Source organism: Aulostomus chinensis, chromosome 22 (genome assembly GCF_037954235.1).
Source record: "Aulostomus chinensis isolate RoL2024-O1b breed Wild chromosome 22, RoL_Achi_v1.0, whole genome shotgun sequence".
Classification (NCBI taxonomy): Eukaryota; Metazoa; Chordata; class Actinopteri; order Syngnathiformes; family Aulostomidae; genus Aulostomus; species Aulostomus chinensis.
This window is the reverse complement of record NC_141341.1, coordinates 24,407,179-24,435,096: the sequence shown is the minus strand read 5'-3', so window position 1 is coordinate 24,435,096 and position 27,918 is coordinate 24,407,179. Positions and strand designations below refer to the sequence as shown.

At 40.1% G+C, this 27,918-nt stretch overlaps 1 protein-coding gene across 4 annotated transcripts; it reads left to right on the top strand.

Moving 5' to 3' along the window:
• Positions 1-36: 36 nt before the first annotated feature.
• Positions 37-26,927, top strand: LOC147241211 (death-associated protein kinase 2). 4 transcript variants are annotated; one of them, XM_086192770.1, is made up of 12 exons: positions 37-263; positions 7,845-8,014; positions 8,789-10,844; positions 12,749-12,887; positions 14,014-14,143; positions 18,680-18,728; positions 18,995-19,021; positions 19,134-19,286; positions 20,061-20,106; positions 20,202-20,291; positions 21,860-21,940; positions 22,720-26,926. In XM_086192770.1, exons 3-12 carry the CDS (start codon positions 10,747-10,749, stop codon positions 22,798-22,800), a joined length of 894 nt encoding a protein of 297 aa, XP_086048896.1. In that variant the 5' UTR covers positions 37-263; positions 7,845-8,014; positions 8,789-10,746; the 3' UTR covers positions 22,801-26,926. The 4 variants fall into 4 exon arrangements, with proteins under 4 accessions (XP_086048896.1, XP_086048894.1, XP_086048897.1 ...); XM_086192768.1 differs by having other exon boundaries at positions 38-263; positions 8,789-9,010; XM_086192771.1 differs by lacking the exons at positions 37-263; positions 7,845-8,014 and having other exon boundaries at positions 8,996-9,010; positions 10,729-10,844.
• Positions 26,928-27,918: the final 991 nt, after the last annotated feature.

Sequence of the window (27,918 nt, the reverse complement as noted above, 5' to 3'; positions counted from 1 at the left end):
TGTCACGTTCCTGGTAGTTACAACAGTAGGAGGTGCCTTGAACAGCTCTCCGGCACGGCACGGCCGCGTTTACGTTAACATATGACATCAAACTGTCAAGACATATACAGGTTTTCCGCATTCCCCAACAGCCTCTGAGCGTGTTCATCCACGTTGCGAAGCTCAGTGGCACAGCCAGCACGAGACAAAGCAGCGTCACATTCAAGGGAAGGACGAGGTTTTACAGAAACACACCTAGAGCCAGCAGCCGAGCATTCACCATGGTGAGTACGCTCTGTGTCGAAGGCTCTGTCCTTCGAAGACTTCCTTGTAGTGGTCGATTGTCAGTGTCAAAAAGTAAGCTACACGCTCATGATATATATATATAGATAGATAGATATAGATAGATATATCTATATCTATATATTTATATCTATATATATCTATGTATATCTATATCTATCTATCTATCTATATATCTATATCTATATATATTTATATATATCTATATATATATATATATCTCTATATATATATATATATATATATATATCGGGCACGGGATCTTTCTGTGTGGAGTTTGCATGTTCTACCCATGTCTGCGTGGGTTCTCTCTGGTACTCCGGCTTCCTCCCACCAAAGACATCAATTTGGGGACTAGGCTGATTGGATTCTCTAAATTGACCGTAGGTATGAATGTGAGTGTGAATGGTTGTTTGTCTCTCTATGTTGGCCGTGCGATGGACTGGTGACCTGTCCAGGGTGAACCCCGCCTCTCGCCCGTTGACGCTGGGATAGGCTCCAGTTAGTGGAAGGACAAGGATTCTGAGACAAATAGTCTAATCCGTCCTACTTCTCCCCCACTGATGGACCCCTCAAAGCAAGTTGGTATCAAAAACTTGAACTTGTTACTCACATTAGGCTTTTGGGGATGCATCCATTGATGGAAATGTAAAGTGTGATTCCTGTGTGGTAGGTTTTCTTTTCCTTCCCCCTAAGTGAATGGTTTATCTGAGCAACCTTTGCCATGTTCTTTTCAATAGTATTTTCTATTTTCTGAGCAGAGGGGTGGTGTAACAAGTTCAGACATGCAAGGATTCTCTAAGAAGCTCAATAACATCTAAGCACAGTTGTGACAGTGCTGAGATAGCAAGTCACTGGTCATTGTGGTTCACACCTTAACTTCCATCTGGAGAAGATGTTATGTAGACAGTACATCCCAACTGCAGTACTCACAAACATGACATCCTGAATATACACAAACAATGATTGGTGCTTTTAAAAATCTAAATGTAATTGTGTTTCTGATCCAAGCACATACCCACTGTGCCAACACCTTGTGTTATCTGGCGCTGTGATCCTGACATAGCTGAACTGGTTGTGAGCTAACATGACCTCACGAACACACCTGAGGGTCGCACTCACACTATTTGTCCATTTAATTATCACGTGTAGCAATGGCACTTGTTAGGAGATTTTACACTTAATATTTGAAGTTATAGAGCAAAAAAAAAGTTATGAATACACTAATGGCACTTGCAGTGGTGCTCTGCTTGAGCCTCATGTATGTGCCAAGTAATGTGAGCAGTGAAAGAGATCGTGAGTGACAGGACCAGGCTCAGACACAGGACACAGATGCAGGGTTCATGGCAAGGAATTTTATTGTATGGTGCTCTGAGCAGAGAAATCAAAGGGCCTTGAAAATTAAACTAATCTACTCAGAGCTATGAAACAGATACAAAGTGAAAATCGCTCCAATCAAGGAGGAAAACACAAAAGCTATCAGATATTATCAATAAATGAAAATCACTCCAACTGTGGAGGAAAAAAAGACAGAATGAAGGAAACTCAAAAGCACTCCTGAAAACTGGAGGCTGAGGACTGTGAAAGTTAACCAACAAAAAAATCACTCCAAGCAGAGGAAAGAAAAAGGGCTGTAAACGAAACTACTAAACCTGGACTAAGGTATAAAACTTACAACCAAAAACTCTCTCAGGGGGATGCAAACAGAAAACAACAGGCACGGCTGCATAACTTGATCAAGGCTGTGGCAAGGGCTTTGAATCTCTGGCTGGGGTGAACGCACAAGGATGAAACACACTGGCAGTAGACAAAGGGAGACAAAGACTATTTAAACACAAGGTAAGGGGACACAGGTGGAAACAATCAGGGCGGGGCAGACAATCAGACTGGCACAGGAGGAAGGGCAAGTGACCTGAAACGAGAGGAGAGTCAATATTTTACAATAAGACAGGAAGTGACAAGACAAATAACCACCGCCTCACCGCTGTGTGACAGTGAAAGGTCCTCCAGCTGTGAGGCTGGTCGGACTGGTGCGTGTGGAGACTTTAGAGAGAACAGTGGACATGGACATGAACAAAGAAAAAGGGTACCATACATGAATGTAGACAGAGAAGCAAATTACAGTCAGAAGAAAGATGAAGAGGGAAAAAGTGGGATGGTTATTGTGTTTCTGTATTGATCAGTGTGGCTTCTGCAAGCCGCATCGCACAAGTAGCTGTGAGCCACTTTGAATCTGTGCTTCATTACTGCAGCATGACAAGTAAAGGTCCTAAAAGAAAGATCATGCTTTTTACACATACAAAAGCTGAAAAACAACTCTATCAAGGAAGTTTATTTGTCACTAGGCCATCCATCATGTTTCTTTTTTTTTGCCTGTGCTGTTAAACCTAGAAAAAATTCTCATAAGAAAGACATACTAGCAGCTGATCAAATATAGTTTGTTATACCATGATCATCTGTCATTATGTTTTATTTAGAGCAAAACATACATGAGACATGGCTAATCATGTTTTGTGGTTGCCACATTTCAAAAGTTGTAGGCATATCTGATTGCTGAAAACATAAAAATCTTTTAGTGTGTATGCTGTTTTCTCACTCTTTTCCGGAGGTGTTTGCTGTGTTTCACTGTGAGAAACCACTGATCTAGGTTTGTGTCAATCATTAAGCATTCCTGAGCTGCTTTGCGTTGAACGTTTATCATTGAAAGAAGGTGTGTTGAGGGTGGGATGTGATGCTGAGTTGTGATTATGATGTCACTTATAAAGGGTAACAAGCATACACAAAGATAAATTACCCATCAATGGTTCCTCTTGATTAGCTGTCAATCTGCAGGGGGCTAATTCTGGCTTTGGCATTTTGGTCTCGCCAAAATGTGAAAATTCTCTGAACTTCTGAAGTTTTCACAACAAGCTGCTCATAATAAGTTCTAAGAGATGTAGTTAGAGAATAAGATGAAAATGCCATTAGGCATGGCCTTAGAGTGCACTGGAGTGAGGCCAAGCGTTTGTCTCCACCCACATGCATTGTGTAGTGCATCATGAAGGGAAGTCTAACATACTGAAAGAAAGGGAAGTTGTTTACATCCAGCTGATGTCATATTTCTTAAGGTGGATAGTGCTGTAATACATACACAAGGAGGGGATTGTGGAGAAACATGTACAGGAAAAACACTAAAATAAAAAATTTCCTGAAGCTATCGCTATTGTCTTATCAATGTATGGAAAAGAAGGGCAATACAGCGCTGATGAGCGGGTACAGTAAGTAAGAGCATCCATTTCAAGCGAACAGTTCCCAATGCAGGCAATTCATACCAACCCTCAGGTACAGTGCAGCCATCATACATGAAAGTAGGAAGTGCTACATCAATGCGACTTTTGTTTTTTAGAAAGCTTTCTTTTTTGTTCAACCAGTGAATCCTGTTAAAGGATGTTTATGAAATACATGCAAAGAACCTATACTTGAACTGATTTAATTATTGTCTAAATGCCATGTATTGAAAATGACCTATATTTATATTCAAGTGACAGATTCTACCTAAAAATGTATAAGTTAAAGCTGGAAAGTCCATCAAACAAGAGATTGTTGTTTATTTGTCATTGCCATCCTTGAGTCAGAAAAAAAAAGTCCTCAGCCCTAAGTAAGATCTTTCCATAAACCCCAATCTTTGTGTCTAAACTTAACCAGACCTTAATAATACTGTTGATTGAGTTACAAAAATCCTCACCTATTATACCAGTCTAATGTGGTCATGAAAACTGGATATAGACAAGGAAATTTTCTTCAATATTGAATTTAAATTTCTTTTGGTTGAGGACCTAAATAACCAATCATTTCACCTCTAGATGTCATAGTTGTGGAGAACATGTACACCAAAACAAACTGGTGCAGGAGCTTCAGCTTCCCTTTCCCCTTACTCTTCACCTGCCCAAATACCCACTACCTGCATGTTTTCACTGGCCTCAGGTGCAGTGATGCTGTGAACATTCACTGAGCAAACGAGGATGTAACCAGACCATTTTGTGGATAATGTCAAGTCATGAAGTAAGCACACAATACTGCAAGTGAGAGGATGTCCTTCATAGTATTTTTCAGTATTTCTTTCTGTAAATTAAGAGTTAGGCTACTATTTTAGTATGTTCCCATTAGCATGAAACAGTGTGTGTTCGCCTCTCATGGTGTTAATTTTTGACAGTTTATACAATGTATTTGTGATGTAACTGTCGTAATGAACTTTCTACTAACTTTCTTATAAATGCTAGCTAACTACTGTTCTTCTGCCCTAACCATGTGTTAAAACATTGGTGTAGACAGTGAGGTAAACAATTTTCCAATAAAAACACTGAAGATGGGAATCCAGTGTAAGGCACTTTGATGGAAGTCTTTTTGTAAAACTGCATACAAACAGAAACATAGAATGAGTGGATGTATAGCATCAAATTATACAGATGAAATTACACTCATGAAATAGTGTTAATCTATCAATGTTCAACAACTCCAAGATATGTATTTGAGGAGAGTTAACTAGTATAAAAATATATGCCTATCAGAATAATCCACACAAGTAACAGTAACACATGTAACTGTGTAAATGTACTTACAGATTGTGCCAGATCATCTCAAAAGAAAGAGGGTGGCTGTAGACGTAATTTACACCTCTCCACTGCTATGCTTCAAAGTGGCTGCCCTGCTATGTTGTCAGTGGTTTTAACTACCTCCACCACTAGGGGTCACTGCACACATGTAATGTTATTACTGGGGCCAGAATAGCTGTAGTAAAAAATATTTAACTGGACATTTTAGTTAAAAATTAAACCTGGATATTATCCATTGGTTGTTAAGACTAAGTTTACTGCTCAAAAATAGCTGTGGACCATACAATCTGAGTGTTGTTTTCCACCCATCCATCCATCCATCCATTTTCTATAGCCTGTCCCAGCTGGCTGTGGCCAAAAGGCGGGGTACGCCCTGGATGGGTCACCGGTCCATCCTAGGGCCAACACATATAGACAGACAACCATTTACTCTCACATTCATACCTAACATCAATTTAGAGTGTCTGATTAACCTCTTGCATGTCTTTGGACTGTGGGAGGAAGCTGGGGTACCCAGAGAGAACCCACACAGGAACAGGGAGAACATGCAAACTCCGCACAGAAAGACCCCGTGCTCAAGGTGGGGCTGGAACCCACAACCTTCTTGCTGTGAGGTGACAGTGCTAACCACTGCACCACCGTGTCGCCCAGTGTTGTTTTCAACAACCAAAAAAATAAACACAATTAAAATAGATAAATCCTGATGGCTGCCAAATCTGAAAAGAAGCCACGTAATCCTGGTCACATTAACAATAACAATCTTACTATAAAATGAAGAAATCTCCAAATGTCTATCTTCTGACTTCCCTCTGGATTCAGCCCACATGATTCTTTCTGGCCTGCGAGGTTTAGGATCCATCAGTCTATTGTCTTCCACTCATTCCTGTTAAGGGTTGCGGGGGGGCTGGAGCCTATCCCAGCGGCTACGGGCGAGAGGCGGGGTTCACCCTGGACAGGTCGCCAGTCCATCACAGGGCCAACATAGAGAGACAAACAACCATTCACATTCATACCTTCGGTCAATTTAAAGTATCCGATTAGCCAAGTCCCCAATTGCATGTCTTTGGACTGTGGGAAGAAGCCGGAGTACCCAGAGAGAACCCACGCAGGCACAGGGAGAACATGGAGACTCCACACAGAAAGATCCCATCCCCGAGGCCGCACTGAAACCCGTAACCTTCTTGCTGTGAGGTGACAGCACTAACCACTGCACCACCATGCCGCCTGGGGTTAAGGATGAACTACATATTTTTTATAAAGCTAAAAACATGAATAGATAACAATTGTAGGAACACCTTTTATTTTGAAATGTTCCTGTGATGTGAGTTTGCCTTCTCCTGTCATGTTTGATTGACATGTTTAGGTGACATACCCACGACAATTTCCTGGGGAATATTCATTTTGTCCTTGCACTGCAGTTGATGGAAGAACTGATTGGAGCACAAAAAAACATAGGTTAATACTGAGTCATAGAATACGAATTATTTTTTCATGGAGGTCTGTGTGTATTAAATGTGTAATGAACATTTGGCTCTCTTCAAAGACTGCAGCTTGAGCCGTCACTTCAAAACAACAGAGAAATACAAAAGTTTGTCAGACAGCAAAAGGGTGAGGACCACCATCAAAAACTAAAACAGGAATACAAGATGGATTGTATCCATGACACTATCTCTGTTGCTGTGCTGCTTTATATTACTCATGTAGTATATTTAGAGACTCCTGCATAATTAAGTGTTTTTAATATGATATTGCTTGGAATGATTTTCAGGAAAAATAGCGTAAGTGCGCAGTTTGTTTTCTTTATTTCTTGGTGGTAAAATTGAGATACAGCGTGCCACAGACTTTGTGTGGCCTCTGGCAACAATTTAGGTTTCTCATGTGGACCCCTAGCCCTCCCTTGGCTTACAGAGAATTTATTCAGGACTTTGTGGACTGGTGCCAGGGGAACCACATTCAAATCAATGCTGGGAAGACCAAAGAGCTGGTGGTGGATTTACCACGGAACAGACAACCCTGCACATAGGTGAACATCCAGGGAATAGACACTGAGATGGTGACAATTTACAGGTACCTGGGAGTTCACCTGAACAATAACCTGGACTGTTTGCCATATACAAGAAGGGTCAGAGTGATAGAAGGTGCTTAAAAGAGCACCCATAATGCCAAAGGACCTTAGCTTCCTAAGTAAATGGAGTCTTCTCTATTTTGACACCAGCAATTTTCTACGGAGTGGTCTCATAAGAATAGACTTGATAAACTTATCAAGAAGGCAAGCTCCATCCTGTGATTCCCTCTGGCCCTAGTGTAGGTGGTTGAAGAGAGCAGGATGAAGGCTAAGCTGTCATAGGAGTCCCTACCCCAGCAGGACTCTCTAGCAGCATTGGGCAGCTTCCTCAGCAATAGATTTATCCCCCAATGTGTGTGAGGGAGACGTATCACAGGCCCTTCCCTCCTTCTGCTGTCAGACATAATGAGCACTGCTCACAGTAGACCCTCATTGTGCAATAAAACTGTAACAGGACTCATTTTTCATTTTGGCCTGTACTAACTAGGCAATATTCATATTAGTGTTTATTAAAAACAGCACACTTCCCACGGTGTATATAATTACGCTGTTTATATTGTACATATTATGTATGAATATTCTATTTATACTCCAGCTCTTTTTTCTTACCTTTTTATTATTATTGTTTATTGTTAAATTGGCTGCGGTGACAAATTTCTCTGTTGGCAAGACTAATCAAGAAATATCTGATTCTGATTTCTCTGACTTTGCCCCCATTTGCTTTATACAAGAATAGTAAGATTCATCATTATTATAATAATATGGGTGTAAACATCTCTGTGGAATGCATCATGTCTCTTGATGTAGACTTTTCTATGGACCTTTCTTCTAAAAATTCAACTGAAAAAAATGTCCCCCTTTTCTATTGTAACATCTATTTTCTGACATCTCTTGGTTGTACTAAGGTCCAGTTGTGCTGTATGTTGAGGATCAAGAACCACTGGACATTTACCATTCAGTAACCAGGAGGGAACTGATAAAGGACTTGTGGGATCAGCGTGAACTGAATGAGCATGGCAGTTTTCAAACCTGAGAATGTGGCCGACTTCTATGAGATTGGGGAAATTCTGGGCAGGTACAGATCTAATTCATCAACATACTGCAGTGTTTTACCTCTATTCTGTCACCAGGTTTTTGGACATTTACTATTATTGTGTTGAACTGCCACATGGAATTTGACCCTGTTACCCTATGGCACTTGTGCTGCAACTCTCAAATACATTTCTGCTTTTAGATGTTTTGTGCTTCACCAGCCGTTTCCTCATATATACCATAAGTGCCGAGGCCACTTTGCATCTGAAATTACAGATATTGCAGAGAGTGTTGTCTACAATGAGAAATGAGACTACTTTCAGTTCACAGCTACCTTGACCTCAGATGATCTCCCTAGCTCCATTTTTTTTCTATATTATACACACAAATGTGTGGAAAAATACACAAATTTAAATTGATTTTGCATGAATTTGCATTTAATAGTACTAACATATTTCAGCCAGCACTGACAGAAAGGTTGCTATCCAACCCTGTTCTCAATATTTTATATTTAGATGCTTGCTTTGGTGCTCTTGAGAAATTCATCACGTAATACAGGTATTCTCACATGAGTATTGATTACCAATTCACAAATCATTGTTTCTCACATTCTTGCCATTTGAAGGTCTTTTTCATCAGTATTGTGCCTTTCTTATCATTGTCATTTTCTTTGTGGTGACATACCTTTTCTTTCAATCTGTACCTTTTTTTGGTCAACCGGGGTTGTTTTTAAATGTTAAATTGTTGAATTGACACAGAAGTTTTTATGTATATGCAGCTTGGTGTTCACGGTAAATTATGTACTCTCCCCATCCAGTGGGCATTTTGGTCAGGTCCGAAAGGTTTGCGAGATGGCCAGTGGGACGTACTGGGCAGGCAAGTTCCTGAAGATTCGGAAGAACTCATGCACCCGTCTGGGCTTGGAGAGGAGTAGTGTGGAGCGGGAGGTGGAGGTTCTCCAGGTTCTACAGCACCCAAACATTGTTGCTCTTAAAGATGTTTTTGAGAGCCGATCTGAAGTTGTGCTCATCCTGGAGATGTGAGTTTACAAGGAAGAGTGTGTTTATGGGTTTGTGTTTTTTTTTGTGTGAATCATCCAGTATGCATCTACACATGTAGCCTTTAGAAATTTCCAGGAAAACCATGACGGCACCTTGGCCAAACTATGCTAGGACCTTGCCGTGACCATGCTAGGTCCATGCATGTCATGAGATCCCCCACGATGACATAGTGAATGTGTTATGGACATGTAGCATCCCTGAGCGCCTACATTTATACTTAGATGCGGTAACTTATCTTTCCACGAGGAGGAGCTGTGAATGTAGCAGGAGGCAATTTACTCTTTAAATTCAACTTTGCTTACTGTTGACCAATTTGATGATTTTGTGATTCCCACACACAGAAGATTATTATTAAACCAGGGGATTATTTGATCAGAAATATATTTTTTATGTTCGCTCACCAAAATTAGAACAGTGTGACTGGGAACTGAATGGTCCTGAAAGGGAATAGTCTGTGTCCCACATAGCCAAGATTCTAACCCAGTAAAAATCATTGTGTGTGTGTACATCATCACAAGTTCACGAGCTGAGCAAATTAGCATTATTGATGACTTCAAACACAATATAATGTCAGCTGTCCGTCACAGTTGGAATGCAGGGTCATTCATGAAAATGGCTCACAAAAAAGATGAAGAAATTTATGCACACTGAAGTTGAGGTCACACTCTTAGAAATTGATTAATGGACACACTTTAGTTGAATTATTACTTGTAAAAGAAATAAAACTAAGTTTCAAACAAAGCCGAAGAATGAGAATAAGGATTCCTCCTTTAATAATGTCTCAGCTGTGTATGCACCAGTACAGCAGGTCCCAGTGTGTGTGCAAGGCGCACTGCAAGACGTGAAACAAAAATGAAAGGCTATTATATGAAATATGCCAAAACATCTGCCTAAAGCAAAGAGATCTATGACTGTAAAATGAGGGGTCGAGATGACTTGGACTGGTGAGAGGATACTGGCGTAACCAGGAATGTAACTGTGAAGTTTTTCAGCTATTGCACCTCTGAATTGTAAGCAACCTGACACTGGCTGCAGCACAAGACAACATTGGTTAATTTATTCATCGGTGTAAATAATTAGGCACCACAAACCACCAATTAAATCCAGTGTCTTGTAGCTTAAAGTGAATTTCCTCAGACAGGAAGGGTCTGCTGTGGCTTCCACAGATGACTGTGATGCTGAGCACTTCAGTCTGCTCTTTGGAGTCCTCGGCCTCCTGCACCACTAGGATTTTGTTTACATCTGAGAGAAAATCCCAACATATTAAAATTCTGGTGAATCTGGGTGATTCTTGTGAAGCTGTCATACACATGACACACAAAAAAATCTTTTCATTCATTCCACTTATGTTCAATCCAAACACTTTTTTACATCACCCGCCAGCCTATCGCTAATATCTGTGGAGAATAGATACTGTAGTTGATTTGTTGTTGTGGATGATGTTGTTCAATTCATTGACTTCATGTTTACAACATTTTTAATACTAAAGGAATTATAGTCTTGTTTTTGATCATGTCTGGTATTTGAGCAGAGAAGGGAGATGTCAGCTGATGGTTGAGAGACATTTGAAAGAGACAAAACAGAGAGTGAGTGGTGCAGCCGGTGATACTTGCCTCTCGTTTATCAGTCAAAGATTAAAGTAGAGAAGAGTGACACACCATATTAATATTTCTTTATGCTCTTTTCTCATGATCAGATGTTGTAATACTTCATCATGTTGGCACACTCAGCAGAGTGCATTTCCACTAAAACAAAGGAAACCAGGAAACTGGCTGGAAAGAGGCAGGCAGACAGCTGGCTTTTGACTGAGAGGTGAAGTTTTAAGTGGCTACATCTGTACATGCATGAATGCAGTTGTCATTTGGCATGGAAGCAAAGTCATGGCTTTTGTAGAGACTTTTGTAAATAATGCAGATATTTTTTATTACCACTGTTGGACAATTTGAGCTCACAACTATCCCTTGTAAATAACAGCGAATGTAATTAAAATACATCACTGCAGTAGTATTGTATGTGATAATGAAACAGCTGTTTAGACTGCCATCATGTACTGTCAGCTAGCCTTGCTAATTGATATAATTGGCCTTGTTCATGTTTTTTGGGTGCTTACCTTGACCGAGCAAAAACACTGCAGTCCACCCAAGACATTGAAAATAGAAACCAAATTGAGCTGGTGCAACTGCTTTAAATATAATAACCAGGAATAGCATGAAAGCTTTATGAAGTACTCATTTGGCTTTAATATGCGAGTAAAATATTTATTATCACAGTGTTTAATACAAGAAAAAAAATTGAAAATGCCAAGCAAATGTTGAGGATTATAGTCCTTTTAACTTAATTCCCTTTTCAACATTTGAACAAAGTACTGACCAATAAAAGCAAGTGGGGAAACGCTTGGTTTATAACAACTATTGTGCTACTGCTTATCCCTGATTGTGGTTGTTGTGGTTGTCATCTCAAAATGCAGATACCTGTGACATGCTCATTTTGCTTCACATTACAGGCCCCAGATGGTTTTAGTAGCAATGCCAGTCCACAGTGAAACACCTGAGAACATTTGTAGTTGGCAAACAATTAAACTACATCTTGGCTGAATGGACAGCACAGAGCCTAGAGCTGGGTTATATGGCCTAAAAAATAAATAAATAAATAAATAAAAATATATATTTTTTAACAAAATCCAATTTGAATTGATTTTTCTCTGCCCTACTCAAAAGCAAACAGATGACAAATAAATGGCTCAAAAAAACTTGTAACTTTATTCTTTTTTTAAATTTAAGTTTAAAGTGCAATCTGACAAGCCAGAAACATGCTTGTAGGTGAGATGGCAGACCATGCCATTGTAAACACTTTTAGAACTTAAAAAGCTTTCTCTCAGTATATCTTATTTTCAACCTGGCAACGACACAGTACACCTTCAAACTTTTAATTTTAAAAGTAATTTTTGATAAAACTAACAAAATAATGATATAAAACCAATGTGCATTTGCATTCGGTGCTGGAAATAAATTTGTCATGTTCAAGTGTCACGTCTGACAAAAGAAAACTGAACTAATTCCATGTAACAGAAGAAGCAACACTTAATTTGGTACAAGCGCCGCCTTTCCACCGTTGCATCTACAATGTTTGAGTACGTCCCGCTAACGTACCCGTGTAGACTGTTGCAGCCCATTAGTTCTGCTTTTGATACTCGCGTTTAAATAAATAACACAAAAATCTATTTAAATAAAAACACATCATCCTGAACTGTAATTTCAAATTAATCGATGTATCATGCAGGTCTAAGACAGCCTGGCGGTGGGTTACTCAGCTGTATGATCAACCTCAGCCAATCATTCAGTAAGAAAGTTAGTAATGGCTTCTTGTCTCTTTTTAGCTTTCTTTATGCACAGATGGCAGGGTAGCACACACAGGAAGCCATTTAAAAAACTTTCTTTTGGGCAGGAAAAAGGCTGTTTTGTTCCAAGAGGCATATTGTAGTCTGGCATATCCATCTCTGACACTAGTAAGTTCTTAGAGTATGGTGCTATGATACTATATTTATCAAGATGCAGAAGTCTTGATTCAATATTTTGCAGTATGCAGCATTGTCAAAACTAAATGTATGCCTCAAATCACACACAAATGTCATATATTGTCATATGTCCATGTCCGCTTCAGTACTGCAAAGGACAACAAAAGTGGAGAACCTCACACATTCCTCTTTTACATTTCAGCGTAAGTGGAGGGGAGTTGTTTGACTTCATTGCGGAGAAGGAGAACCTATTGGAGAGGGAAGCAATTGAGTTCATGAAGCAGATCCTGGAGGGACTAGAGTACATGCACAACAAGAACATTGCCCACTTTGACCTCAAGGTAACCATACACATTACAAGTTAATTATTGTAGCATACCCTTCGAAAGATGGACGGACCCGACTGATGGTTTTTAATGTTTATTGAAGCTATATAAAGCAACTCCATAAAACCAACGTGAGAGCTGACAAAATAAAGACAAAAAATCCAATTACTTTACTGTTTCCATCTGTATCAGTATTCAATTAGCACCATATCAAGCAAACACCGCCACCTAACGTTAACAAGTGGGCCAAAGTGTTAGCATATTCGCACCGTTACTACACAAATCATCAAGTAACGCTAATTAAATAATCACTATCATCGCATACACCTTGTGCCTCCTCGGGTGGTTACTAGACTACAATCAGCCGTTAAAGTTATTTTCTTTCCGTCGCCGTTTCTGTTTCTTTGTTGTATACTCATTTGTTTGCCTTGTTCCGTTGCGTTGCGTAGTCAAGCCGCTGCATCGCCCCGCCCACACCACACCGGAAGCAGGAAGCAGTGTGTGGTCCCCAAAACAAAATCCCGTTCCATGCAAAACCAAACCTATCTCTAAACAGGCAGAAATGTACACATGAAAGCAAACAAAATCACCCTTTACCCTTACTTATAACCAAAACAAAAGTCATGTAACTCTTTACAAAAAATCACGTCAAAAATGCATCCAAAATATATATATATTTTTTAAACCTTAAGCTACAAACAGTGCGAGCTGCCATCTGGTGGACAAAACGAGAAACAGCAGGCACAAAAACACGTTTGGGTTTGCTACAATTATTTTTACAGCTGATTTTGGATCGCAATTATGACCTGTGTGTGCACAGTAAAGATGTATCCTTGGGGGCCACCAGGGGGTACTAGGAAGACCTCAGGAAATTTGAGGGAAGATGAGAAAAAAGAAATATATAATTCAGTGAGGGAAACATGTTGTCAATAATATTATTATGCTAAACAAATGTAACAATTTTTCAACATTGAATAAGAGTAAGAAAATCATTCTAAAAGTTGATGTTTCTTTACATATTTTGTCGCATTGTCTGTGGGTTTGCAAAGGGGTTCCCCGGCCAGAAGCTAATGCTCTTTGGGGGGCCATGGCATGGAAAAGTCTGGGAACCCCTGCCCCAACCTTTATTTACTCTTTTCAGCCAGAAAACATCATGCTGTCAGACAAAGTGTCCCCACATCCCAACATCAAACTCATTGATTTTGGCCTGGCCCACCACTTTCATCTGGGGGAGGAGTACCGGAGCACAAGTGGCACCCCTCAGTACATTGGTGAGGATCAATAGTCATGATTGGATGTTGTATGATTTATAACAAGCAATGCTAACATACAGTGCCCCAAATCACCTACCAGGACTTACAGAGGCCATCTTTCAAGCGGCTCAAACCAGCTTGAAACGGTGTTCTTATTCATTATCACATGATTAATCATTACTTTTGAGTCAGACAGGATACATTTTCAACCTAGAAAATTTAATGACTGCATCTTGCGTACTTGTGACAGAAAATGGACAGATTGACTTAAAAATCCTCCAAAGTATGCCTTTATGGTAGTAAATGTCTCAATGACCCCCCCCCCCCGTAACACACACACACACACACACACACGCACATACACACGTGAAAATTTGCACCTTTTGACATATCAATGTGGTTCATCTGACAGGGTTCTTGAGGGAATATACATTGAGCTCCTCTCTGTCAAGGCAGGCTGCCAATCGGTAACTTGTGATTCATCAATAGGTAAAGTGTTAAAACCACTACATGCTACTTTATGTTTTCTACAGTTTTAGTCAAGGGTTAGATGAAATTATTTTAAATGTCAGGAAACTTGGCAGTGTAATGGAGGGAGTGGGAAAGTCACATTACTCCAGTTCACTACCCTGATTACCAGTGATGGGAATAACGGCGTTAAATTAAACGCCGTTACTAACGGCGTTACTTTTTTCAGTAATGGGTAATCTAACTAATTACTTTCTCTACCGTTACTTTTACCAACACGCCGTTTATGCGTTACTTTATTGAAGCTGTCATCCCACTCGGCTCACACAGCCGCAGCCGGAGCAGCAATTGTGTTTTTGTTTTTTGTTTTTCCTCCTCTGGTGTTGGGGGAGGGGAGGGACGCGATAACTGCCTTCGTAATGATGATTGGCCAAGGTAGAGTAAGATTTCATGTTAAGCCAACCAGAGATGTCAGGTGGGCGGGTGGGGGGGTCAGGTTAGGTTTTTATGGGTACCAGCACATGTGGGGGTGGAGGGGAACGAGAAGGCAGATGAGTTGGCAAAGGGGGTGTTGGTGAAGAGGACGGTGGAGATGAATGTGAGGGTGAGTAGGGCTGAGGTGAGGGTGATAGTGAGGGAGAGGGTGATGGGCATGTGGCAGGGAAGGTGGGACAAAGAGAAGAAGGGTAGGCACTTTTATAGGGTTCAGAGGAGTGTGCGGGCTAGAGGGTGTAGGGGTGGAGGTGGGCAGAGGAGGGAGGAAGTAGTGAAGGTGAGGCTGAGGCTGGGACACTGTGGGCTGAACGGGACTTTGAAGGTGTTAGGGAAGCATGACACAGGGTTGTGTGAGGGCTGTGGTGAGGAAGAGTCGGTAGAGCACGTACTTCTGAGGTGTGGCAGGTATGAGGTGGAGAGGAGGGTGATGAGGGACAGGTGGAGGAACATGGGGAAGGGTGAGATCAATCTGGAGGGAGTTCTAAGGATGGAGGATAGGGAGAGTGTTAGGGTTCTTTTAGAGTATTTGAAGGATACAGGATTGTATGAAAGGATTTAGGTTTAGGGATTATGTTTAGGATTTAGAGGTAGGATTTAGGTGTAGGGTTTAGAAGTCGGGAAAGATAGTGTTCCGCGATGGGACAGAAGAGGGCGGTAATACTCCATCTGGTGGGTTGCCAACCGCCGAAAAAAAAACAAACAGAAGAAGAAGAAGGTGGGCGGGTGCTGCTCTTCACACAAACCCAGCAGCTCAAACTTTAATGAGCTGACGAGTCCGGAGTCAAGAGCAAAGATCTCATTTCCACGCTGTAAATACAGACACTACTTCAACCACATTGAGGTAAAAGGTAAAAATGTACACTTTGAGTGTACATTATGTCGTCGCAAAGGAACGAGTTTGTCCACGTCCTGTACAAGCAACTCTAATTTAATAAAGCACCTATCGACGGCACATTCTTCGACTACGCTAGTGGCCGCTAATGATGATCACAAGCCAGGTGCTGTTAGCGTGAGCTCCGCCGATAAAGGACACGGAGCCATGCAGTCCAAGCAGCCAAAGCTGGATTTGTCTGCTCCACAGAAGCTTGTGGCAACTTAACGAACTAATCGGCCGTTATGTCGTTGAAAACATGCTGCCGATATCAACAGTTGAGTCAGACTCCTTAAGAGCCCTCGTACAAAAAATACCGACGAGAGGAGGGGCAGGTCCGCCGTGCAGAAAGACATTTTCTAAATACATTGATGAAGCGTATGCTAAAATGAACATCGAGCTCAAAAAAGGATTTGAACAGCTGGAATATGTGTGTACTACTGCAGACATCTGGACTGCACACAATAAAAGCTATATGGGCGTTACTGCACATTGGATACATCCAGAAAGCATGGAAAGGAGGAAGGCTGCCCTGGCATGTAGACGGTTCAAGGGCCATCACACCAATGACAGTATTGCCACTGAGCTTGATACCATTCACTCATCCTATGGCATTTCTCACAAAATAACATCAATTGTCACAGATAATGGCTCTAATTTCATCAAGGCCTTCAAAAAGTATCAGCCAGTCAAGGAGGATGGCTCTGAGGATGAGGTGACTTTTATGAACATTCAAAATGTCTTGGAAAACACTGTTGGTGATGCCAACCATGATGATGTGATTACTTTGCCACCACATCAGAGATGTACATCTCACACATTAAACCTTGTTTCATGTTCTGATGTTGACAAGTGGATCCTGTCAAGACCAGAAACAAAATAAGTATACAGAAGTGCTACGACAAAATGCACAGCCTTATGGAACAAGGCTAGCCGTTCAACCGTCGCTGCAGAGACTGTGGATGATGTCATTGAAAGGAAGTTGACAGTCCCTTGCACTACAAGATGGAACTCTTTTTACAATGCCCTTGCTCGAATCGTGAGGTACGTATAGTCGAGCTGAATACCATACCCTCCAAGTTCGGCTTGAAAGCCATCACAGAAAGAGAGCATCAGTTCCTCAGGGAGTACTGTGTAGCAATGAAGCCACTAACAGTAGCCCTAGATATTCTTCAGGGAGAGGACAACTGTTTCTATGGCACTCTCTTACCCATGCTGGAGACACTGATGTTCAAGACCCTGGAGCTGAAGAGTGGCCTGCAAATCCTCAGTGACCTTCCAGAGGCAATAGTTACGGTAAGAACTAGTATTTATTTTTTAAATACAATAAATATATCCATACATTATGGAAAAAATGTAATGTCAACTGATTTTTTTAATGCGTAATGCTGTGTGTGCATGTATGTGTATGTAGATAGTCAGTATGATATGTTCTTTGCATAATATGTGATTTCAGGTGATAAAAACAAGATTTGCAGAGGTGCTGGAAAGCGAGAGCGCTATGTTGGCTCCTGTGACTCTACCCAGGTTCAAACTCTGTTGGCTGCAGGCACAGAACAGTAAGGACAAGGCCAAGGCAAATCTGCTGGTAGAATGCTGTGAAACTGCTGGACCAGCAAACCGGTACCCCCAGCAAACCAACACGTACCCCCTCAACAATGGAGGACGACCCTTCTGCTATTGCAGAAAGTCAAATCGCGGATTACTTCAAATCAGGAGCATAAGGGATGGATTCTCTTCATGCATTTCCACTCGTAAAGAAAATATCACTAAAATACAATGCAGCCACTCCATCCAGTGCTCCCGTAGAGACTGTTCAGCCTAGGCAAGCTCATCTTCACTCCAAAGAGGAACAGGCTGTCTGACCTGAAGTTTGAAGAGCTTCTACTTTTAAGATACAATCACTGGTTTAATGGCTAAGATGGTGACTGGGTTGGCTTGGTGGATGAATGAATGCATGCAAGGACAGATGAGTGTTAGGATGGAGTGTATGGATGGATAGATGAATGAATGAAAGTTTAGGAATTAAGGTTGGATTTGTTCAAGAAATTCACATACATTTCTGTACTATTTTAAAAGCACTTCTGCTAAACTGTTTACTTTTCTTTTGACGAACATGGAGCTCTGTATGCCCAACAGTAGTAGGAGAAACTCCACAGACCTCCTTTTTTAGGAGTTCAAAACTTAGGATCAGAACTCAGTTTCCATTCACAGCTTGACAACAATGACAACAAAAAAGATGTAACAGTAAATTCACATTGTGAAACTGTTTACTTTTGTGTTTACGTGAAGTACAGTATGTCCACCAGTTCTCTGAAGTTGTGGAAATTTGATTTATTTAATTTACACCACAGCAAGTTAAAAGAATTTCACATTTAATGTGTTAACTTTTCTGATAATACTTGAAGGAAATACTTGAAGTACAGTTGTATTGTGGTCTGCCGAGAACATTAAAACCTCTGTGCAGGTAACTATTTTTGCTGTTCCATTCTGTGCACCTGGCTTGTGAAACAAATTCTTTGTTTTTAAACTTAAAAGAAACAAAAGTGACGTAATAGTTACTTTCCCTGGTAACTAGTTACTTTCATAGTAGAGTAACTCAATTACTAACTCTGTTTCTTTTTTGGAGAAGTAACAAGTAACTATAACTAATTACTTTTTTAAAGTAACGTGCCCAACACTGCTGAATACTGTAATTGTAATCTCTGTCTCTGTTTCAGCCCCTGAAGTGATCAACAATGAAACTCTAAGCACAGCAGCAGATATGTGGTAAACATTTTATGGACTTTCCTTTCTTGTATGTTGTATCCTGGTGAAGATATTTTTATAATAGAAACTATTCTGTTCATTTAAGTGTATTTCTTGCCTTCCCTTGATATAGCTGTGACAGTAAATTCTTGTGGTAGTGGCAGGTTGGGGCCTGCTTTGAGCCCCACTAATTGCACAAGATATCATATCAGTAGCCAGAACTCTGGTTCATGCAGTTCTTAAAAAGTTTCAATTATTTTGTTGTCCTTTGTTTCTGTCTCTTCTAGGAGCATCGGTGTTATTACCTACATATTGTAAGTTGTTAGTGTATTGGGGGGGGGGGGGGGGCATTAGGAAGTGGACTGACTAAATGCGTCACTTGTGTGTAATGTCTGAGAAGTTACATATCACACTCCGTGTCCTCAGATTGAGTGGTTTGTCACCGTTCCAAGGAGAGACTGATGAGGAGACTCTGAGTAACATTCTGGCCATGAAGTATGACTTTGATCCCAAGTATTTCAACATGGCTAGTTCCATGGCCAAAGATTTCATCCAGAAACTCCTAGTGAAAAATCACAGGTTTGTCATATTTGTAAAGAGTGTTTTATGGGTAGTTTAAAAAATCGGTGTTGTCCTATCAGTGGGAGGATCTTGCTATGCCTGGACACATTATATATTTCATGTAAAAAAAAAAAAAAAACCCAAACAATGCTGCTATTGTTCTGCTATTGCCTGAGTCAAAAATATTCATGTTTTGATGACATGGGCCTTTAATCTGTGTCTAAATATGTTGAAATATTTTGCAGTGCTGTCCTGTCTGAGATTTTGTTCAAGCGATGGTTGGAACACCATTCTTGATAAAAGAATGGAAAATCATACAGGGATAATGTAGTTTTTATGCCAACCTAAAAGTTAGCATTGCAGTGGGTCACCTTAACCAAATGCCAAAGGGACTGGATTTCTTGGTCGGATTTTTGATCATTGCAGAAAGATAGCTCTCTGGGCAAAAAAAGATTGAGAGTTGCATGTTTTGTTCTGCAAGATAATCTTCAAAAATGAAAACCATTTTTTGCTATTTCTGAAGCATAAATGCAGTCATTTTAAAGACAAAACTAACATCCAGCCATGACTGAGCTATGCTGTGGACACATGATTTTAAAACCCATTTCAAAAATCCCATTGAGGAGAACTGAATGTTGATCAGTGCTAGTTTACTTGCTGGCTTAAGGGTTCTTTGATGTGCCACTCTATGAATATGTGTTTTGGATATAGTGGCTATATGAATTTAAATAACATGAAACGTCTTACGATTGTCCTTTTGTGTTATGGTGACTTATATGTTATTTGTTTCAGTGATAGAATGACAGCTGCAGAGTGCCTGCTTCATCCGTGGATTAAGGTATGTCTTGTTTTACCAAGCACACAGAACTGCTTTAGTCAGACAGTTTAGCTTCAATGAGTGCTACTTTTAACAAATCTAAATGCCTGTTTCAGCCCATCACACGCAAACAGGTGGCAAATAGGAATCGATCCTCAATCAATATGAAAAATTTTAAGAAGTTCAATGCCAGAAGGAAATGGAAGGTGAGTGTAGATGTGAAGGTAAAACCAACATCTGATGTTTTATTAACTTTGCTAACCTAAGAGCAGCCAGCCAGTGTTTGCAGTTGTAAAGCAGGTCACCTTATCTTTTTTGCCCCTCGTTTTCCACCACTGATAGCGGTTGGTCATCGATTACAGTAAAGTTGAGAAACTTCTCGGTAATCCCTTTAGCTTTCACGTTGTCTGCTGAAAGTTTACTCTGCTTGCTAAACGACTCCAGAAGTGATTCCTGATGGCTCGTTTCATATTTCTGCTGCCTGGCTAACAGCTCCCGGTGCTCCTTTCCGTGGTGTTTTTTTTAAATGTTTGTTAAGATTGGTGGTGTTGGAGCTTCCACCTCTCGAAACAAGGGCTTTGCAACCATTGCATGTCGCTGTCTCACTTTGCGGCGTTTCGAGTGTAAAATAATTCCCAACAGCGGACATGTTTTGTGGAAAAGTTTGCTAGCCACAGTGTCTGCTATCCGGGCGGGTGCAAAATGTGGAATGGATTTCCTCAACGGAGGCGTGTCTCATAACTCTGTGTAATTGAGATGTGCCTCCATTTAGGAAATCCATTCCACACTTCACAACCAACTAGCAGACTAGCAGCCAGGAGTCACTTGTGGAGTCATGCTGGCCCAGCAGACCATGCAGCAGTCACAGACAGCTCGTGGATCGAAAAATTTCGGAAGCTGGATTGTAAATTTCCGATCCGTGAATTAGGCCGGTATCGGGACCCGATACCGATACTGGATCGGATCGGATCGGCCCCATCTTTAATTATAATACAACACCGTGAAAAGTAAAGAAAAACACATAGACAAAATAATAAACATGCAGGAAATATAAAGACAAATTCGGGTATCGAATGCCTGCAAACGTATTGGAAAACAAAATTCAGATACAAAACAAAACCATACCTCGTTGGCTGTGTGCTACCACAAGGAATTAGGCTTGTCGTCTTCTCCTTTTTTGCAGGTTAACTCCTTGCTCTGGTTTAAAAGTCCATGCTTAACTGCCACCCATCTTACAGCGTACTTACCGGTACTTACTTTTTCAGTACCACTTTTTACACAAACCCCCACATCGACCCCTAAAGGTGGCGTGTAGAACTACACATAATGAAATAAACATTAAAAGTCATATAAAGACACACACAAGGTATAAAATAAAATGGGGCAGTTACACCTCACATAAAAGTCAGTTGATTGCATCCTGAAACAACTAGGATATTATGGTAGTGAAGTTTTTCTTCAGAGACTGTGATTTCTCTGAGCTTATGTCCAGGGCCTAAATAATTCAAGGGCAATAGAGATTGACAGAACACTTGCCAGTCTGTATGTTGAGAGAACTTTACTGCGCTTCAGGGACTTCAGTTGCAATATAACTTATGAGTGAGATGGCATTGAAAGTCGTCGTCGTCATCGTCATTGAAAGTATTTGCAATATTACTGCTTGTTGCAATATGAGAGGACATTGTGGACATGTTTGTGGCCTTGTTGATACAACATACACAGAAGTGATAAGATAAAATTTCGCAATCTGTCTCCACTTCCCACCCTCCTCCAGATGTCCTACAATATGGTTTGGGTGTGTAACCGACTAGTTCACTTGAGACTGCTGTGCAACAGCCGCTCTGATTCATTAGAGGTAAGATTATTATTTTATTTGACTTAACTCACATATGAAAATAACTAACCTGCAATGTTAGTGAATGCAATGTTATTTATATGTGTGTGTGTGTATATATATGTATATGTATGTATATATATATATATATATATATTTTTGTATATGTATACATATATGTGTGTGTATATGTATGTGTGTATGTATATGCGTGTGTGTATATATGTGTATGCGTGTGTGTGTATATATGTATGTGTGTGTATATACTGTATGTGTATGCGTGTGTGTGTATGTATGTGTATGCGTGTGTGTGTATATATGTGTATGCGTGTGTGTGTGTATATATGTGTATGCATGTGTATATATGTGTATGTGTGTGTGTGTATATATGTATGCATGTGTGTATATATGTGTATGCGTGTGTGTGTATGTATGTGTATGCATGTGTGTGTGTGTATATATGTGTATGCATGTATGTGTGTATATATATGTGTATATTTTTATGTTTATGTATATATATATGTATTGTATGTGTGTGTCTGTGTCTGTATGGGTATAAGATAGATAGCCCTTTACCCTTGAGGTTTATTCTCAGCAATTTAAGTGTGTATGACAGTATTTACTATTTGTAATGTCCTATAAGTATGTACCAATTTAAGCACAGAAATTAACACTGCATTACCTAGGAATCTGGGCATTGCATTTTTCTTAAGTCCTGAATATGTTTGAGTTTCGTTATATTGTGTGTTTGTCAAGATAAAGTTTTACAAAGGTGTGTAACAAGGGATCCTTTTGTGTAGAGACAATGTGAAAGTGATGCAGAGGATACAGAAAGCAAGCCAGCATCTTTGCTACGTCGAAGACTGAGTAGCAGCTCGTAGAGCTACCCAGTGGAGCACAGAGATCCAGGGCGGAATGGGCTGAACACTGAAAGGACACTTAGCTCCTTTTCTTTGCAGACACATCCTTTAATGACACTGGTGCGTGGTTATAATGTACATGGACTCTTTGATAGCACAATGTGCGCAGAAAAGGTTTGAATAGAATATGTAAAATGAATATTTCGTCCATGTCTTCCATGAGATTTACAACCACACATTTCTAATATTTTCATTATTCAAATCCAGTGCCAAATACAAAATAAATTTATTGTTGAAGAATTCAAGTCAAATATTTGTCACAAATGGTAGTTAATATAAGATGGTCATATGAAAATTTGCATTTCAGTGAGATATTTTGTCTTTGGCAACCAGTGTTAAACGTTAAACCAATAGAAATGCAAAAATTGAGGTTCCTCAAGTGTCCACTTGAGGCTGGCTCCAAAAACAAGTCCATCATCACATGTAGAGCCCCAGACTTCTTTTTATGGAATTCTGTGTAAGTGAAGCCTCTAAGTTACGCATATCAAGGAGTAGTTGAGGATGCCCAACCTTTTGTCACTAACTGCTATTTCTAGATCCACCACTCATTTCTCTCTGCTCCTCTATGCTGTCTAACTGTATGGTTACTTTTAACTGCAAAATGCCAATATAGCACTGGCCAACAGCTGAAACTCTCTTAAGTATATGCAAATGAAAAATGTAGTTTAGTTTATGAAGTAAATATATATTATATAAAACAGTCCTTGCAATAATATTTTTTTATGGTTATCTTGTGATAAGTCAGGACAACTACCCTCTCAAGATAATGATCTTGTTGTCAAGTTATTTTCTCATGCCTTTATGAGGTTACAGGTAAATTACATAATCACAACATGGCAATGCTCTATCTCATGGTTATGAATGTTGGCATTCATAATAATGCATAAAAACTCTTTGAAATTACAGCCTTTCTCAGCTTTAGTAGAGTCCTATATTTTGCTGAAATGTTGTTTGCTAGGGTTAGGTTTAAGAAATCGGTCCAGAAATAAGACAAACATACCTCACCAGAGTTGAGATGTTTGCTTTGTTTATTTTGTTACCAAATTGCTGCTTATGTCCAAATTCCCCTCTTGATTAAGAAAACATTCATTTAGTAGCTGTTTTAGTAGCATTTGACTGCTACCTTATTAGAACCAGTGTTAATTTTGTCAAATGAAAATTTTTCGTTGACCACACTTTATTCTGTGACTAATTTGTGACGAGAACTTAAATACTCGTAAGTACTGACAACGAAAATTAAAACAAAATCACTTTTCACTATGAGCTGACGAGTAAAAACGTGACGAAAAGGATGACGGCGGCCGGCCGAACTATCGGGGTTACAACCATCCTTAATGCCTTGATTTATTTTCTTTTTAACCAATTAATCATCTCAAAACAAATTTGGAAGTTGATGAGGTGCTTGGCGGAGCGGAGAGCGAGTGAACGTTGGGATCAAGGGAGCGGCTGGCAGAACTGGACTGTGACTGGACAGGAGATGGCAGAGGGAAGTGACGGGTCAGGAAATGAGATGGAGTTAAGAGGCGGGAGAAATGGAAAATGGGATGTCGTGAAGGGTGTGAAAGCTAAACGTAATCGAGAGAGTGTAAGACAGAAAGGAAGGAATTCAACATCAGAAGACACTGACAGTGAGCAAGTGAAGGAAGGAGAGGAACAACATAAAGTGATCATTAGGTTGGAGCAAGAGGGAGCGTCTGAGGAGGGGAACCCTGTGTCCCTCATGAAGCGATTAACAGAGAAATGGGAGAGGTGAGGAGAGCTAGAGTGCTGCAGAGTGGAGCCTTGCTGGTGTGCTGCAGAGACGGCACACAGTTCGGCAAGGCAATCAGGATCAGTAAAATGGACGGGAAAAGAGTGCAAGCTACACTAGCTAGGAGTGGAGGTGGCCTCGTGTGGGGAGTGATCTACGGTGTTCCGTTGAAAGTGACAACAGATCAAGTCAGAGAGAATATAAGAGGAGCCAAAGTGAAGGAAGTGGTACGGCTAAAAACAACACGGGAGGGACAAAGGTGTGATAGCATGGCGATAATGCTAACATTTGATGAGGAGAGACTGCCTGAGAAAGTCTATATTGGATATTTGAGCTATGGTGTGAGACTCTCTGCGCCACCATTACGGTGTTATAAATGCCAGAAGTTTGGACATGTTGCAGCAGTGTGTAAGGGAAAACAAAGGTGTGGGAAATGTGCTGGGGAGCGTGAATATGGGAAGTGTGAACAAGGAGTCAAACTTAAATGTTGTAACTGTGGAGGGGAGCATGCATCAGCATTTATTGGATGTGAAGTCAGCAAAAAAGCAGCAGAAGTGCAGAGAGTTAAAACAACTCAAGGGATAACATGCAGAAGCGATCAAAAAAGTAGGAGTTCAACCAACAGGGAACCAAAGTAGGGCAACTGACAGGCAGGGAGTGAGAGAATGAGAAGGGTCCAAAAAGGTGAAGGAGGATACGCTCATTGTGGGGAAGAAAGAATTTATATTGTTTATGGTGGATGTAATAAACTGCACAGCACAAACAGAAAGAAAAACGGAAAAAATCAAGATAATAGTGAGAGCAGCAGAAAAGTACTTGGGAGGAAGTGGAGGAGATTTTGAAAGGAGGTTCATCTAGTTCACAAACACCATCACAGCAATCATCAGCACGGGAGGGTGAATTACCAGGTCTTAGGTACACTGCAATGGAATGCAAGAAGCCTAATTGCTAATGGACAGGAATTTAAAACTTTTGTTTTAAAGTAAAGTTTGGTGTATGTTGCCCAAGTAGAAACACCAGAACCCAGAGTTGATCTTCAATTCTGCTCCAAAAGGCTCTCGGAGTGCAGCAGTCACAGACCATGATTTTGCCCAGTTTCAAAAGGGGAGAGTTTTTTTCTCTTTGAACCTAGGAAGTTGAAATTTTAGTATGTTGTTCCGTCCTATAGAAGGATCGCATCTGTGGTGGTTTGACCCCCCCTAAGTCCTTTCTGCTGTCCGTAAAGGGCGTGGCAAAGTGCAGTAAAGTCTATCAATTAAGCATCATAACTTGATCAAAGTTGCTCCAAATGAGATGAGATTTCTGGGATGAGTTCACACCTCTGCCACAAACCAATATTTTTAATTTTGAAGCCCCACCTCCTTCCTGAAGCTACTTCCTGTTTGGGAGGGGGTTATAGAATTATTCCACCAGATTATGATTTTATAAATTTTAGAGGCCTCACAGTTCAAGTTTCAGGTCTGTATCTATTGTAGAGGCCAAATGAGAGCAAAAGAGCAACAGGGTCAAAGGGTCAATAGGCCTCATGTCTCAGTCAGGCCTCAAAGGGTTAAGTGAGCCTTTTGGAGCTCCTTTGAAAAAAGGCCTGAAACCAATCTTGTTCCAGGACAAACATGAAGAATGATCTTTGGAACATTTTCACATCTTTAAGACCGCCTTGACTCCTTTTTATAGCAGGTGTCACTGAACAGCACAAAGCCTGCGATTTCAGCCCATCAGGCCTCATTTCTGATCAATTGTTATTGTTTGAAACAAAGCTTAATATAATTTTTTTATTTTCATTGTAATCATTTTGAACATTTGATAAGAGAAAAACAATAAAAGCATTTGAAAAGGAAGGATCAAGGTGTTGTTGTACTGCAATACCTACTGTACAGCATCAGAGACATTCAGTTATTGATTGCCTGAATGATTGATTTACCCATGAAGAGGAACAGCTTTGTTGGAGCAGTAAAAATATACATATCGGAACGAAAAAAATGTTACATTTGAAAAGAAACTACATGACATTACCAGCACAATATATGAAGAACAGTTAGGATAAATTTAACTTGCCAAATAGTTTGGATTTCTTTAATTATATCCTTGATTAACCCAGACATAAGTGTGGTTTGTTCCACTCAATAATAAATCTGTAAATATAGCGTGAAATGATGGAACTAAAAGGCCACCTCTGAGTGCATGAGTTAGCCTCTGTGACGGATGTGACGTCAGCAGACCACGCCCATTTGTTTGAATCATTGTTTATATTCTTAATGTTGATTGTTCGATCTATAATGGTTACAAATGTACTTTGTAGGTTGAATAAACATCCAGAAATTAAATTAATTTGTTGATTGTCTTATTAATCAAAAGATAAAGTATTAAAAATGTTTGTTTTCTTCCGGATTTTCTCACAGAAGAACGGGGGCCGACTTTCACGGAAGCGGATGTATGGAATTATTTTTATTGAACAGCTGTAGTCAACAATCACACAAACAGCAACAAACTAGCGTAGCTATTTTATATTTTGATGGTAATTCCTTGGCCAATAGGTTTTATATTATTTGTATTAGTCAACAATCCCACTAATATATTATCAACTCAGATAACGACGCAATGTAACGACAAAATACAATGACATAAACGCCATTTAGGTTTCAGTGGTTTTAACCATAACGACTGCAGAAATGTGACACTGTCACGACTCTTTTCCGAGAGGTGAAAGATTCATCGTAATAACAAACAAATCAAAGATTATACACAAGAACTGAGCGAATATTAAAAAAATAAAATGTATATTTCTCGCCAGAAATGTCCTTTAAATGCTTTTTTAAATCAAACCTATCTTAGAATGACGCTCGTCCGTAATGGCGTCCTTAGAAAAAAAAACAGGGACATGACAGTGGGAATAAATAAATTTTTATTCTCTTATTTATTCCCACTGTCATGTCCCTGTTTTTTTTTACTATTGTTTTTTAATGTCATGCTCAGTTGTACCGTACTTTAATTGCCCCTCGGGGATAAATAAAGTCATCTGAATCTGAATCTGAATCTGAATCTTAGCAACTACCATAGCAACAGCAGAAAACGTGACACTGTAACGACTCTCTTCCGAGAGGTGAAAGATTCATCGTAATAACGAACAAACCAAAGATTATACACAAGAACTGAGCGAATATTATGAAAAAAATGCATATTTAGAAATGTCATCAGAATGCTTTTTTAAATCAAAACTCTCTTGGAATAAGGCACTTTCCTCCGAAAATGACAGGAGCGGCCGCCATGTTTTTGGTTTGAGATGCCCGCATGAAAGAGTCACATGACCTACCAGCGCTCCAATAGAAAAG